At 40.4% G+C, this 17,109-nt stretch overlaps 1 protein-coding gene across 1 annotated transcript in view; it reads left to right on the forward strand.

The window, feature by feature from the left end:
- NLN (neurolysin) overlaps positions 1-17,109 on the forward strand; it is an 82,430-nt gene that overhangs the window by 39,136 nt on the left and 26,185 nt on the right. The window contains exons 4-9 of the mRNA XM_070412061.1: positions 2,538-2,645; positions 5,385-5,487; positions 6,047-6,207; positions 11,456-11,591; positions 13,710-14,076; positions 15,601-15,802. Coding sequence (XP_070268162.1) covers positions 2,538-2,645; positions 5,385-5,487; positions 6,047-6,207; positions 11,456-11,591; positions 13,710-14,076; positions 15,601-15,802 — 1,077 coding nt within the window. The remainder of the gene's footprint in view (positions 1-2,537; positions 2,646-5,384; positions 5,488-6,046; positions 6,208-11,455; positions 11,592-13,709; positions 14,077-15,600; positions 15,803-17,109) is intronic.

Consider the following 17,109-nt stretch of genomic DNA (forward strand, 5'->3'; position numbering starts at 1 on the left):
AAATTACTTCAGAGAACTTCAGCCTCCCACCCCCCCTGCTCCTAAAGAAGAGAAACTTCACGCTGAAATGCCTGAGACCTGGTTCCAATCCAAGGGGATTAAGTTCTGGTCCAGGAAGGAAGGTGCAGCTGCAGCAGAGCAGCCTGGAAGTGCTGAGTCCCTCCTAGGAAGGCCTTGGGCGGTAATTCCGACCTTGCCTGGCGAGCGTAAGGGAGAATGTTATGATCCGCTCTGGGACAGGAATGTACGTTAGAAGCACATTTTAGAAGTGCCTTACTCTTACCAGAGACCTCCGGAGATTTCCCAGGACCTCAGCGTCTGACTGGCAAAGGGCGTCTGGTTACAATTGAGGCCGATTTTTGTTGTGTCATTTTTGTGGCTAGTCACATATTTCGGTAATGGTCATATTTTAATTAGACCTACTTCAGGGCTGGTTTTTCTCAGAATATCCTTCCACCTGTTTATATATACTTGTATTACCTATTTGGAGAGTAAGTAGTCTTACCTAACGTAGACCATGAAGTTGGAGTTGACTATGCTGACTATACTTCCGGGCTTTCTGAAGTAGCAGCCCAGCTATAGGCAGATCCTACTGAAATAATTTCTCATTGGCATATATGAAGAAAAGGACAAAAGGTCATGGGACGGAAGGTGGGGAGGATTTGGGGGAAATTCAGAAAATGTTTCACTTTTTTATTATGAAATTCTAAAGAATTTAGAATAAATTAAGAATGGTAATGTCTGAGAGCCATCCTGAGTGTAGAATAATTCTGTTTACACCAGCCGGTAAGACTGAGATGAGCCTCTGTCCTGACCTCGGGACTGAATGTACCCAGTGAACCCTGGGAACCAAGTACCCACACTGCTGTCCAGCTCTGGGCTGGCTTCTGTCTTGACTCACTGCCCTGCTGGGAAGGCTCTCTGCTCTGGATCTCCACCTGCTCACTTGGGTCCTTCAACTTACCCAGCTCTTGCCAGGCCCTTATCAACAGGGATTTTTTTTCCCTCTCCCCCCACTACACATAGCTACAGCCTATGTTCTCCCTAACCTTTTGACATCCACCACTGTACCGTCTAGAGACTCCTGTAGCCATGCCTCACACCTCAGGACAGACTTCCTGGCGCTGTCAAGCCAGCCTCTATCAACTCAGGTGAATCATCACATCCGCAGGAACACTGATTTGAGCTGCTAGCCATCCCCAAGGGAACCAGCCACGGCGCAGTTATCTCCCTGGCCATTCTGGGTGTCTTCCCATTGCAGACACCTGCTGCTGAGATCCCAGTGTGTGCCAGTACCAGCTAGAGAGGGTTCCAACTCCGGTCATGCCTGCATGCTCAGAAATGCTCTAAGGACAGAAAGGAGGTTATTATGGAAAAATGAGTAATTGTTCTCTGCCTCCACTGAGGATTAAGTCAGAGGAAACTGTGAGTAATGTATGCACAACAGGTGCTTTACTACTGTGACATAATATTTTTTATCGGGAGGCAAGGTGAGATACAACAAAATGTAAAAAAATTACAGAATTATTGCAGCAAAAGCCTTGCACCAATGATATAAAACGCAGGCTCTAAAGTGAAGATCTAATTGGGCCTTTTTAAGATCTAATTAGTTGGGGAAATACAAAACTCCAGGATGGACAGTCCAGGTCTTCCATGGAGAGAGAGTGCAACCAATGGCAGGGTCCTAATGCTGAGAGGTCTCTAAGGCTCTAGAGACAAAGTCCCTCATTGCCTCTCAACCAAAGTGAATCCACTACTCCCCTGTCTGGAGTCCATTTCCTCCGAGGGACCACAGACTGACCAGCCTTCCAGATGTGCCCTGTATATTTCGCCACCTGTTTTGAGTAAATACCTTGCTATGGCTCATCCTCCAGGGCCCTTCGTTCCTTTGAGTGAGTGCTGTTCGTGTTGCTGCTGGCAGGTTGAAATGCACTGTCCAGTGTTCCTCCTGTGTGCTGTGCAGACTCCTTTTCCCCACTATTTGTTCATGCGCAGCTTGCTGCAGCCCCTGATCTCTCTTACTAAATGACAGTAAGGCATTTTTAAAGTGCTAGAAGCCTTTATCCAGCTGTACTTTTTTGGTATGTTGGCAAAAGAGTCCCACTCTCCACTATATATTATTTGCCCTTTATATTTATGCCTGCCTCTCAAGTGGAACCAGGTTAGCAAATGATAGAAAATAAATCCAGATGATGTGTGATAAGGAATGTGTTTTGTGAGAAAGACCACTGGGTCATAGAGAATACTGAGAAGGCGATTATGCAAATGCTTCTATGATCACACTCTCAAATGGTACAGGCACTCTTGATTGTGATGCAAGGCAGGGCAATTCTGGTTAGCTTTTTGTTTATTTAATTTTTCTGTTTTAGATGAGCAGAGGCTCATGAAAGCATAAAAGAAATTAGGTCTTCAAAAGGGCCTGAATCACCTTTGTGCTGCAGAGCTCAACAGAGATGGTGAATAAATTTGCTCTGGCCTCTTGTTTATAATTTACTGACACTGCTGTAACAGAATGGTTGTCACATCTTTAATTTCAGGAAACCTGTGATCTGGGGAAGATAAAGCCTGAAGCCAGGCGGTACTTGGAAAAGTCAGTTAAAATGGGGAAAAGAAATGGGCTCCATCTTCCAGAACAAGTCCAAAATGTGAGTTTGTTTCCTTTTCTTTGTGGGGGAAAAAAAGAGAGTAAGTAAAACAAAATGCAACAAACAAACAGGAAATAAGGAAAGACATGTTTTTAATGTGGGAAATAATGCATAATAGAAATCCATTTACAATGTATTGGATAGTCAGTGGTTTCAAATTCCACAACTCCTATCCACCTCTTGGTGACTGACAAACAGCTGGTAACTTAATTTTTCTTTAACTCTGTCCAAGTTTTATTTATTTCATGTGTGCTGGGCCTATTTTCTCTGCTCTATCTTACCTTCTCTAATACCTAGTTCCAGGCCTTAATAGTTGACTTGTGTTTTTATTCCTTTGTTCTTACAGAGATAGGGCACTGGTAATAAAATCCTTATGATGGGAAATTATAAAACCAGCACTTTAAAATGGAATACCCTGCGATTACTATATGCCCCTTAAAGGTGGACAGATCAGCTGCTAAAAAATGCTTCTAAACTTTTTCTTTTGTCTAATGCCAATCAAATCTTACAGTTTCAGAAATAAACTCGACGGTAGAATTAATTCATTCTTTGGAAAAGGAAAAATTATTTATTTCCAGGTGATTCTTCTAGGCCCGTGGTCGGCAAACTGCGGCTCACGAGCCACATGCAGCTCTTTGGCCCCTTGAGTGTGGCTCTTCCTAAGCCTTAGGAGTACTTTAATTACGTTAATAACAATGTACCTACCTATATAGTTTAAGTTTAAAAAATTTGGCTCTCAAAAGAAATTTCAATCGTTGTACTGTTGATATTTGGCTCTGTTGACTAATGAGTTTGCCGACCACTGTTCTAGGCAGTAGAACTAGAAACTAGTTTGAAAGGAGTGTAGACCATGTGATGTCAGCATGGCAGATAGACCTGAAGGCACCACTGAGGTACGGGCACCTTTCTCCCACCTGAATGCCCTTTGAACACCTTGATCCTCTTCATCCTGGTTACAGGAAAAGTGGGACTGATCTCACTTATCAGACTTGTCCTGGTCAATCATCAGTTCTGTTTGTGGCATGAACACTGTGTTAGTTAAAATGTGTTTGGTTACAGCTAACAAAACCCTGTTGGAACAGTTTAAATAATAGAAGAGATTTACTTGCTTGTATAGCTGGAAGGTCCAGAGGTAGTCAGGCTTCATGGGTTAGTCTGATCCAGAGGCTCAGTGGTGTCATTGGCCACCTGATTTTTCTATTCCTGTACTCTGTCTTCACAGTTAGTGCTATGCAAAGGTGGCTCCTTTTATTTCTAAAACTAGAGGCCCGGTGCACGAAAATTCATGCACTTGGGAGGTGGGGTGTCCCTCAGCCTGGCCTGGCCCTCTCACAGTCTGGGAGCCCTCAGGGGAGCGGGCCTAAGCCGCAGTCTGGCCTCTTTCTGCAGGAGGTGACCGGGTGGGCCAATCAGGGGACTGGCACAGGTGGCGAGCAGCTGGCTCCAACCCCCACTGCCACCTGTGGCCTCCCTCTGCAGGAGGCAATCCTGGCGGGCCAATCTGGGGATGGCGAGTGGTGAGCCCCGCCCCGTATCGGCCCGCCACCATGGCCAGTGGCTTCCCTCTGCAAGAAGGCCTGCGGGAGGCAACCCTGGACTGATGGGGGAAGGCGCCAGGCAGCCCCGCCCCGAATCACCCCGCCGCCCGTGGCCTCCCTCTGTGGGAGGCCACCAGGCAGGCGATCAGGGGATGGCCTTGCTCCATCACCCCACCTCTGGTCGCTGCCACCCCTCCACCCCACTCGTCCCCTCCTTTTGCCCGCTGGCACGCACTTTGGCTGGCCTGGCACCACCTGCTCACCGGCCCTGCCCCCCACCGACCCATCGTTCCACCGATCGGTCAGTTTGCATATTATACCTTTATTATATAGGATGACTACAAATCTAAAGACCCCACCATCTAGAAGTACACAGAGAAGCCTCCATCAAACCTCTCCTCATGTCTAAAGGCCCAAACTGGATCATCTGCCTGATCCTGAATCCCCCATTAGTTGAGCGAATGCCAGACCTGGGTTACCTGAACCAGTCACTAGTGCAGTGCAGATGGGATTACATAACCAGTGCAGAGGTCACGCCCCTGGAACTTCAGATTAAATCAGATCCGACTCAAACTCCATGACTGCTATGGCGTATGGAGGAAGTGGAGGGAACTGGGGACACAGCCAGAATGTCCAAAAATGACTGTATGTGTCAAATTTAGTGTTCGTCAGAATTACTTGGAGGGCTTGTTAAAACTCTGAATGCAGGAACCCACCTCTGAGAGTTTGTGCTTCAGTAGATTTGGTGTGGGTCTCAAAAATTTGCATTTCTAACAAATTCCCAGGTGATGTTGATGCTTTTGGTCAGGGCCACGCATGGAAAACCAGTGTGGTTTACATAAACTTCATTATCTAGCATTTCCGGAAAAGTGGGACAGATTAATAAAATTATTTCATGTTTTTCTTGTGGTTCCCTTCCTATTGCTTCCTTTGCTCTCCCACCTAATATTTTCTAGACAAATGTTAGGGCTCATAAATTGCATTTGTTTGCAAATGCTCTATAAAACTAGGATGTACTCATGGACACAACTTAGAAGAGAGCAGACAACTGTGTAATCAAGTACATCTCCAAGATGGGACTTCCTAAGGGTTGGGTACAGAATTCAGACTTTATCTAACAGTAAAATTTACTTGACTGACAGTGATACAAAGAAACTGTTCATTTTATTGTTAATGTCCTGTATTTGTGCCTTTGTTTCAGGAAATCAAAGCAATGAAGAAAAAAATGAGTGAGCTGTGCATTGACTTCAACAAAAACCTCAATGAGGATGATACCTTCCTTATATTTTCCAAGGCTGAACTTGGTAAAATTTTGTTATTTTTCTAAATGAAATTATGTAATTTAGGCAGATGATGTCACCTCACAATTTGGCAGGTCAAAGTTAAAAGAATTCTTTAAAAAAGAATTCTATAGAACCCGCCATCTTTTCTACAGAAAAGACCAACAAGCCATTTTTAGATTATAGACTAATGAGAGTGTATACTGTTTCTGGAGACAGTCCTGAGAAGATTTTGTAATCTTTCTTGGTTAACAGCCTTCAGTGCCTTGAAAAATTTTTTGCCCCACAGTGTCCCCTACATTGTAACTTAAACTAGTCTCTTCTTATTCTGTTCTGGATCTTGCTTGGTTTAATTTTCCTGTTCTCCATCAAACCAGCACGGAAGCCTGTGCATATTTTGGATTAGCATCTCCTGAGACACCTGTTCTCTAACCACCACCCACATGAGATTATAAGAATTTTCATCATTTTACTTGAATTTTAATTACTCCGCAAAATTCCTCGAGTTCTTAATGGCACCATGCCAATGCTAAATTAATCAATAATGAGTGGAAAACTTGATGTATGAGAGAATTTCTTGCAGGTGCTCTTCCTGATGATTTCATTGATAGTTTAGAAAAGACAGATGATGACAAGTACAAAATTACCTTAAAATATCCACACTATTTTCCTGTCATGAAGAAATGTTGTATCCCAGAAACCAGAAGGAAGATGGAAATGGCTTTTAATACAAGGTGCAAAGAGGTACTTATAAATGTTTGTCTTTGTTTGTTTATTTATTGTTACAAAGGACTTTAAGAAAAGGGTTTGCTTTGTTAACCAATGTTGAAGTCAGCTCTGAGACTAATATTCCTATTTGTGAGCATTATGCTTCCTAATTCCTCAGACCTAGAATTTTAGCTTTTTCCTTGCCCATTGACAACCTCCCTTGTCTGGCCACAGGTTAAACTATTCTAATGAAACTAGAATGGATTAAATAAACTAAAAGTTGTATTCTTCTCCCAAGTCAATAGTCCAGGGCTAGTGGGGGCATCTCTCTCTCTCTCCCCTCAGCAAGTGACTTCCAAGGGCATTTCAGTTGTCATCTTCCCAATTTGTTGGAAAGAAGGAAAATAAAGTACAGTGAAAGTATCTTTAAGAAAAAGACCTAGAGCCCAGCCATTGTGACTCAGTGGTTGAGCGTCCATCTATGAACCATGAGGTCACAGTTCGATTCCTGGTCAGAGCATATGCCCAGATTACAGGCTCCATCCCCAATGTGAGGCATGTAGGAGGCAGCCAATCAATAATTCTCTCTCATCATCGATGTTTCTATCTCTTGCTCCCTCTCTCTTCCTCTCTGAAATCAATAAAAATATATTAAAAAAAGAAAAGGACCTAAAAATGACATATATCAGTTGCACATTGCATTGACCCAAATTCCATTATATAGCTACTAGAGGCCCAGGGCACGGATTCATGCACATTGAAAGGAAATTAATTAGAAGGTGGCTGGTGGGGCGGGACTGAGCAAGACGGGTTGGACATGCCCTGGAGCCAACCTCCCAAGGTCCCTCCTCCACCAGCCACACGTGGGCGGTGCCAAGGCTCAAAGGGCATTTGCAGAGTGAGCGGGATCCCTCCGGCAGGTAGGGTTCCTCGGCCTGGCCTGCGGGTATCGGGCCAAAACCAGCAGTCTGACATCCCCTGTGGGGTCCCGGAGTGCAAGAGGACACTCTGCAAAGTTGCTATCACTCAGCAGCTCGTGCATTGAGTGTCTGCCCCCGGTGGTCAGTATACTGGGCAGTTGGCTGGTTGCTTAGCCTTTTATATATATAGATATCTAGTTATAAGGGAGGCTAGGAAATATAGTCTTCAATTGTTAGCCATTTGTTCAGCTGAGTGGATTCTATTACTAAAAGGAAGAATTAGAAATGGATTTTAAGAGTCAGCCAGCCAGTTGCACCAGTCTATCCAAGTAACATGAGCACATTTCCCCCATTCACCACGTGTCAGATCCCAACCAGTTATTGCCTTGAGCTCAAAGACTAAGCTCTCTCCGTGATAGACAGTCGCCCCCAGTTGTAGCTTCTCATGATGTAGCAGCCAATGAAAAGGAAGACAACTTGTCTGGCCCACTCACCCAACACGCACACCCAGTGGTAGAATAGGAACAGAATAACCACAATAAAAAAACTCCCACTTGGAGTAGGAGAGAATGGGATACATAGCAGGCCTTCCAACGTTCAAAAACAGTTTGGCAGGAATTATAAGGATTCTGAGTCTGGGAAGTTCCTGGGATAGCCCATTGGACATATTTTGTGTCTCTTTTCAGGCAGGGATTCCTTTAACAATTATATCCGTGGCCTCTGGTTTTATCTGCAGGGAATTTTTTAACAATTATATCCGTGGCCCCTGGTTTTACCTGCAGGGAATTCTTTATTGTTCATTACCCCCCACGACCGCACTGTGGGCGGCTGCTAGCATAGATTCCTGCCGTTACCAGCTCAAAGCCCGAGAGTTGCTTTAGAAATCAAATAATCATAAGCTTTTGTAGGCCAGGCTTATATCTTTGGTAATAAAATCCAATAAAAAACTTAGTAGGTTTTCTGTCTGTTTGCTTCCAATCAGATTCATGTTAAAAAATAGCTATACATGTCCTGGCTGGTTTTCTCAGTGGTTAGAGCATCAGACCAAAGGGTCTCAGGTTCAATTCCCAGTGAAGGGCACGGTACCTCAGTTTCAGGTTCGATCCCCAGCCTGGTTGAGTGGGAAGCAACCAATCAATATGTCTCTCTCACATCAATGTTTCTCGCTCTCTCTCTCCTCCCTTCTTTTCCCTCCCTTCCACTCTGTCTGAAAATCAATGGAAAAAAATATACTCGAGTGAAGATTTAAAATAATAATAAATAACTATGACTTTTCTTAAACCTACCAAATCTTTTCTAATATATGGGTTCCTGTCTCATGTCCCTCCTGCTCTTCCTCAATTTAATGGTGCCCGTTTCAGTGCTGAAATGGCAGACTTGAGCAGGGAGACAGCCTTCTCAACTAAAACTCTACAGTTCAATAACTCCAAGTCTTTGCTCCTGACGATAGGATGCAGGGGAACTGGCTTTTCCAGCAACCCGAGGCCCTAGATTGTGGGCCACAGGCAGAACCTCTCTCAGCAAATCTCTTTTCCTTCCATCTTGCAAACTGACCAATTCTCACTTAAGCACATCTCTCTCATGTAATTTCCATAAAAGCAACAAATACCAGCAAACACACAACAACGTTATTAGTTTTCCCAAACAATTCCCCTCTCTAAGACTCAGTAGGTAATTGGCCTACCTTCCAAATTACAGCAAGCAACAGTTTTAACAAATGGGACCTCTGGTGTAATGAGGAATACCAGCTTCCCAGCCTGCGGTGTCTGTGTCCTCATCCTCACCTTCCACTCCTGTACATTTTTTCATTTTTGTTTTAGCAGCACTCTATTCCTAATATCAGTCCTCGGGATATTAGGGTATAGTTTAAGCAACTGTACAAGAGTCCAGCAAAAGCACAGAGACTCAAATAAAACTTATTTCTCTTCAGAAAGCATTAATGGTTACCGGGGCTGGGGAGACTGGGGAGTTATTTCTTAATGGTTACCAAGTTTCTCTGTGGGGTGTTGGGAAAGTTTTGGAAACAGATAGTGGTAATGGCTGCACAGCAGTCTGAATGGAATTAGTGCCACTGAATTATACACTTAAAAATGGTTAAAATGGTATATTTTATGTTACATATTTGACCACATTTTTTTAAAAAGGTTTATTTCTCTTAAAACTAACAGTACAGAGGTGAGTGGTCCAGAGCTGGAAGACAGCTCTGCCATCCTCAGTGTGTGGCTTTCAGGGTCATTGTTGCAGACTTCAGTTCACAGCTAGCAAGACAGCATCTACAAAGAGATGACCCAGAAACTTCAATCATCACCTCATTCATATTCCACTGTCCTACAGCCAGCTTTAAGGAAGTCTGGGAAAAGCAGTCAGGTGACCTATGTGTCTGGCAAAAACTCAGAGAATTCTAGTACTAGGACAGTGATGGCGAACCTTTTGAGCTCAGCATGCCAGCATTTTGAAAAACCCTAACTTTGGTGCCGTGTCACATATAGACATTTTTTGATATTTGCAACCATAGTAAAACAAAGATTAATATTTTTGATAATTATTTTATATATTTAAATGCCATTTAACAAAGAAAAATCAACCAAAAAAATGAGTTCACCTGTCACCTCTGACACGCGTGTCATAGGTTCGCCATCACTGCCCTAGGAGGAAGAGTGGGGGAATAGATATTGGGAAGAAATTGGCAGTCTTAATTTTAGAACTTGGAGAATTATGCCATGTGTTTCTCTTATTGATGTTTCCATTCCAATTTTAAAATAATGGGAATTTAACATAATTGTATAGTATTGGCTCTTGTACCAGGCACTTTTCTATATACTTTACATATATTTTCATTAGGCTCTTCATTGCACCCTATGACTTAGCTGCTTTCATTATATGTATTTATATGTGTTTTAACAGATAAGAAAACTGAGGCTTAGAAAGTAACTTAAGGGACTTGTCAACAATCAGACAACTAGTAAGTGGTGGAGCGAAATTTGGAATCTCGATAGACTACTGTGGCGTGTGATCTTCCTTAGAAGCACGTCTATTAAAAAATGGCTGATTAATCATTGGGAGTAGTAGTTCTTCGACTTCAATGTCTATTTACTTTTTCTTTTATTGTTTAAAAATGTTATGCTAAGTGAAGTAAGCCAGACACAAAAGGACAAATATGGTATGATTCCACTTACATGAGCTTCCTAGGGTAGTCAAATTCATAGAGACAAAAAGTAGAATGATGGATGCCAGGGGCTGGGGGTATGGGGAATGGGGATTAGGATTTAATAGGTTCAAAGTTTCAGTTGGGAAAGATGTAAAAGCCTGGAGATAAGACTATCATTATTTGTATTCTTAATACAAATATAATAGAGAAAATGTTTGTAATAATTTGAGAAAAATCCCTGAAATATTTTTAAGTGTAGAGTTCTGTGGCATTAAATATATTCACGATGTTGTGCAACCATCACCACCATACACCCTCAAGTTTTATCCATGTTTTAGCATGTGTCAAAAGCTCTTTTTAAGGCTGAATCATATTTTATTGTATGTATACACCACGTTTTCCTTATCCATTTATCCATTGCTGGACACTTGGGTTGCTTCCACCACTTGGCTGTTATTCACATAATGCTGTAGTGAACATGGTGGGACAAATATCTGTTTGAGTCCTTGTTTTCACTTTTTTGGGACCTATGCCCACAAGTGGAATTGCTGGAACATATGGTAATTCTCTGTTTAAAATTTTTTTTTGAGGAATCCTAGTACGGTTTTCCACAGCAGCTGCACCTTGACATTCCCATCAGTAATGCACAAAGATTCCAAATTTTCCTCATCCTCGTCAACACTTATTATTTTCTGGTGGTTTTTTTTTTAATAGCCAGACTATCATTAAAAAATGGGCTATTAGTATGGCTATTATAATGAAGTTAAAGAGGCAAATTTTGTGTTACATATATGCTACCACAGTGAAAAAACACTGTAGGTACCAATATGTGGTACAGTCTTGTCAGTGAGACTAAATGTGGCTTCACTCTAGTCCTTAAGAATACATTTTCACTCTAAGTTTACAGTACCTGAAATTTTATTAAGACCTCATAACTAAAAACAAACAAACAAACAAAAAAACCAACAACCTCATAACTATCTCCTGAAGTTGAAAAAGTCCGTTAACTCAGAAATACAGTTGGATTGGGAATTTTAAAAAAACTCTAACACTGAAATGAAATAATTTATTAGAAGTTGATATGGTCTAAAAATATTTGACAGTTTTACCAACCTGAAAATAAATATAATAACTCTTTCAGTGCTTTGGATCCAATTAATTATTTTTATCCAATTAATTATTAATGTTTGTTTTTGTTGTTATTGTTTATTACTAGGAAAACACCAAAATTCTACAGCAGCTGCTCCCACTGCGGGCCAAAGTCGCCAAGCTACTCGGCTATAGCACACATGCTGACTTTGTCCTTGAAATGAACACTGCCAAGAGCACAAGCCGTGTAACAGCCTTCCTAGGTTGGGTCTCTTTAACTTACTTATTAGTTCTGTAATTCCATTTCTGTGACTGTTTTGCTGCATGATACCCACTTTGACAGAGAGCCCTTAGACTCTAATATGCTTTTGAGGACATTCTATTTTTTATTCATTCAAGAGAAACTTATTGATCACCTACTATATATTAGATACTGTGCTTGGTTCTAAGGGTTGCCCATTGTTTATATTACTAAGGTAGTCCTTGCTTCATTCTATATTGTGTCTTGATTGGGATTTTTATACTAATGTCTAACAAAACATCTAGGGTCCTAGCAGCAAGTATTAGCTTATCGGCTTTGTTTGCTGCTATTTGGTGATTGTAGTTATAGTGTAGCTAATTATGAGTTTATATGAGATAAGCTGACAAATGTGACATAAATAGAACATTATAATCCAAAAAAAATAAACATTTTATATTCTAGAAGCCACTTACTATATACAAAAGCAATATAAATATGCATCAAAACTATTATCTAATAACTATATTCACATTTATTTAAAACCACTTTCACTAAACTTTTTAAAACCATGGTTCTTATGCCCATGATATTGAGTCACTGGTACTCTATCACTCTTGCCCATCTCTATCTCAACCAAGGTGTCACTACTCCAAGAGTCACTCTGTTTATCTCTCTCATTGTAGTGAAAGTGGTTGAATAACAACCAAGGTATAAACACTAATTTTTATTGTAATCTTTTCTAACAATAAAAATCAGTGTTTATACCTTTTTAACTTTCCTCATTGACCCGTTTCAGACTTTATTCACCTTTAACAACTAGTCAAAGTATGTAGTCTGTTACTTTGGTATTTTTTTATTAGCTTAATTGAGTTAGAAATTACTAATAATGCCTTAAAATAATCTTTCAGCCCAAGATTTACTTCTCTATGTCCTAAATGGCCATACCTGGTGTTACTAATGTATATGCTGGCATCAGATATGACTTGTAGCAGATGCACCATAAATGGTAGTTATTTGTTAGTATATAATTGAGTTATTCATTCGTGAGACATTTAGGAAATCACTGTTCTGCATTAGGCAGTATTCTAAATGGTAAACCATAAAAAGGAATAAAACGAGGTCCTTTTCTCAGTGAGTTTTCCCTGAGTGGAAATAACAGAGATGTGAACAGGTAATTGCCATATATTCTGATTCATGTTGTACAGAAAATGACTCAAGGAGTTAACAATTTTGATGAAAATGTTTTCTTTAGTTATAACTGCATATACTGAAAAATTTCCTTAAGAACTACCTGATTAACTTAATTTCTTTAAAGTCGTTTCCCTCTCATTTGAAATTGGCATATGACCATCTGGGTTGTCCTCTTGCTACCGGTACTTTCATATTCTCTGGCAGGCCCACTCAGAATTATCTTTTGTATCTTCTCGGCCTTTCCTTATTTCTCTTCACCTCATTCCTCAGGCTCTTGTCTTCACCTCACAATTTCCATGTCCCTTACAGAGCCAAACACATGTTTATCTTATATATGTAACAGATTGTGAGGAATTAATACATAATAAGAGCATATTCATTGAGCCAAATACAGTAAAATAGTCCAAAATAGACCATAGTATATAAATTGTAGTATCCATCTAAAAAGTGGAATTACTGTGTCCAAATAGTCCTTCTTCATAGGAATTGGGTAGTGAAACATACTAAACCCATGGCCATCAAAGGCATTGAGCAATTTTTAGTAATACTAGTCACAGGTTACATTTGATTTATTTTCCCTGCCTTTCTGAGAAGCCTAATCTTCTTGAAGAATAATCATGTATATGAGTTCAGTTTCACTATTCCTTTTTCCCCTGAATTAGAAAATTTTTGAGTCAGAGTTCCCTGAGATAAACTTCAGTTTTGTTGATGCCGTGAGGAAGTCATGGCCTAGTTTGGGTGGTGCTAAAAGAAAAAGGGGTGAGGAGACATAAAATATATTACCTTAAAGAGAACAACAGTGCTGTCATAATAGAGTCTGCTTTCTTTTCCTTCCCTTCCTCACTCCCACTCTCCCTCTATAGAAAGCACCATGCTGAAGCACAGGTATGTATGAATATGCTTGCTCCTAAGAGCAGTAGATCATTGACTTTTCCCCCTTCCCTCACAGATGATTTAAGCCAGAAATTAAAACCTTTGGGTGAGGCAGAACGAGAATTTATTTTGAATTTGAAGAAAAAGGAATGTGAGGAAAGAGGTTTTGAATATGATGGAAAAATCAATGCCTGGGATCTGCATTACTATATGACTCAGACAGAAGAACTCAAGTACTCCATAGACCAAGAGATCCTCAAGGAATACTTCCCAATTGAGGTGGTCACCGAAGGCTTGCTCAACATATACCAGGAGTTGTTGGGACTCTCATTCGAGCAAGTGGCAGGTGCTCATGTGTGGAATAAAAATGTTACACTCTACACTGTGAAGGACAAAGCCACAGGAGAAGTATTGGGACAGTTCTACTTGGACCTCTATCCAAGGTACTGATGACCATATTGTTGGAAGAGACTTTAGGGATTCAACTTCTATCCAGATTATCACTATTGTCTTCCATAGATCTCTTGTGTGGTTTTAGTAAAGGGAATAAAGATGTGGGCTCTGAAGCCAGAAGGTCTGGCTCCATTCCTTGATAGACAGGTTCTTAATGTTTCTGTGCCTCAGTTTCGTAACCAATATTACAGGGCCTATAAAATGGGAATACTAATCCAGATTTGTTTTTTTAAGTTGCTTGAAGTTTCCTTCCTCTCTCTCCTTGGGGGGACCTGTCTTAGATTGTATGTTAGTTGATTGCCATTCAACCTCTGCTTTCTGAAGGATTCAAGAAAAGGTGTGATTTGCAGATTGTCCAGCATGTTATTGTTGTAAGGATAGGAGCAGCAAATGCCCTTTCCAGCAATAAATGCCCTTTATACATTATAACAGGTAGCTGGAAAAAGATAAGTGTGTGTTTTTTAAAACCTCAATAGCATCAGCAGAAAAAAGCCCAAGAGGAATGAGTCACCAAGAAAAGTTAATATAGAAAAATACATACAAATAAAATTAAAAATTTCACCCAAACCTAAAAGTCCTGTTAGCCTCCTAGCAAAAAAAGAAAAAGAAAAGGAGGAGGAGGGGGAGGGGGAGGGGGAGGAGGAGGGGGAGGGGGAGGAGGAGAAAAAACCTGGTCCTAGAATAAAGTCTAATAGCCATTAGCTTTTGGAGAGACCCTCACAGATACCTCATTGTCTAAGAATAGTCAACTTTATAGTATAATTCATGCTTTTCCCCAGGCTAACGAAAAGCATTCTATTTCAAAAAGACTTGTGAAGTTTATCAAGGGAGCTCATTTAATTGTGAACACTGATTCTTCCTTCCCTCCTTGAATAAAACGAATAATCTTACTGTATGGAATTTGGTTTCTATCAATTCTATTTTTAAAGGAAAACTACCTCATAAATCAAACTGTACCTTGTAGCTCAGATTTCTTCAACACTATTTAGTGTTTAATGACTCCATTTTTTTATTGCATTTATTGGGGTGACATTGGTTAATAAATTGTGACTCCATCTTCGAAGATGAAAAGCATGAGCTCATTAAAATAAGTTGGACATGTAATGGGGTGGTGAACACACAATACAATATACAGATGATGTGGGATAGATTGTTCGCCTGAAACCTATATAATTTTATTAACCAGTGTCACCCCAATAAATTCCATAAAATAAGTTGGACATTCAGCCATACACTAGGTGTGGTATATATTCTTAGTTCTGATATTAAGATTTTTCAACAAAAGAAACCTTGGAGTAATAACTCATATGACGTGATAGTTGGGTTTTTGTATGTTTAGTTTTAGTCTTTCCATTTGAATACAATGTTGATCTACTTTCTAAAAGGTGAATTAAATGTTTTGAAGCATCTTCTACCAAATATGTATCAAATATGACTTAATGACTGAGAGAGGCCAGGGCAATCTTGTTAGAGAAGAGTGTTCATCTCTCATAGATTGCGCTTCTGGTTCCCAGGGAAGGGAAGTACAACCATGCAGCGTGCTTTGGTCTCCAGCCTGGCTGCCTCCTCCCCGACGGGAGCCGCATGATGTCGGTGGCAGCCCTTGTGGTGAACTTCTCACAGCCCCTCGCAGGTCGTCCCTCTCTCCTGAGGCACGACGAGGTGAGGACTTACTTCCATGAATTCGGTCATGTCATGCATCAGATTTGTGCCCAGGTGAGTGCCAAATGCTTTTTCAGATGTTTTTTCTCACTGCAGTTGGGTTTCTCCCCTTAACATGGTTTTTCAGAAGCTGAACATGTTCAAGAATTTCTCAGGCCTCTTGCAAAAATACAAAATTTTTCTGATTGGGTCTGTTTCACAGCATATTTTTACTTGGAGGTGGATTCACTGATGAAAGCGTTCACTGAATACCAGATACTCTGCTTGTGGTTTTCAGCCACCTCAAACTCTTTGCTCCTTTTTAAATAATAAATATTTTGTAATACCTTTCTTTACTAGCCTCGAATTCAAATCATAGATCATGTAGTATAACCATGGGGAGACTTTGCCAGAGAGGGAATGTGTGTGTGTGTGTGTGTGTGTGTGTGTGATGGATTGCAACTGACTTTTCTTTCTTTCTAAAAATGAAAATTACCCTTATTTTCAACTGATGATGCAGTCCAGTAAACTAGGCCAATACTGTCCTAGAATAAACCAATATGAACTTGCTGATAATTTCACTGTTATTGACATATGAAAACATCTAGTTCAGTTGTTCAATCTAACAGTTTAAAAAGCTGATGTTGGAGCATTTGAGATCTTTCTTCCCAGCTTAAGTTTTCAGTTTGGCTCAAATAAACTCATAAAATAACATAAAAAACAGATGTTAACAGAAATGGAGGGACAGTTTTCCAATATATATATACACACATATTTGAACATAATAAAAGTTCATTATTAGGGATATATATATATATATACATATATATACACACACACACACATATATGTATTATTGATTTTAGAGAGGAAGGGAGAGGGAGAAAGATAGAAACATAAATGATGAGAGAGAATCATTGATCGGCTGCCTCCTACACCTCCTACACGACCCCCAGTGAGGATTGAGCCCACAACCCAGGCATATGCCCTGATGGGATTGAACCGTGATCTCCAGGTTCACAGGTCGATGCAAAACCACTGAGCCACACCAGCCAGGCTCTAAAGGAAAACTTTTAAAAATAATCTCTCTATAAGAATAGTTTTAGATCTATCGAAAAGTTGCAAAGATGGTACAAAAATTGCCCAAGTGCCCTTTACCCTGATTCTCCTACTGTTAACATCTTACCTTACTATATAGTACATGTGTCACAACCAGGAAGCCAACATTGATTCATCACGCTTAACTAAACTCCACACTTTATTTGGATTTTACTAGTTTTTCCCTAACAGCCTTTCTCCATACAGAGAATTTTTATAAATGATTTTTTAAATGGCTTTTAAATGGTAATGCCTTAGCATGGCTATGTACTAAGACATACTGA

Source organism: Myotis yumanensis, unplaced genomic scaffold, assembly GCF_028538775.1.
Source record: "Myotis yumanensis isolate MYYU_CA2020_CCGP unplaced genomic scaffold, mMyoYum1.0.hap1 SCAF_4, whole genome shotgun sequence".
NCBI classification, from domain to species: Eukaryota; Metazoa; Chordata; class Mammalia; order Chiroptera; family Vespertilionidae; genus Myotis; species Myotis yumanensis.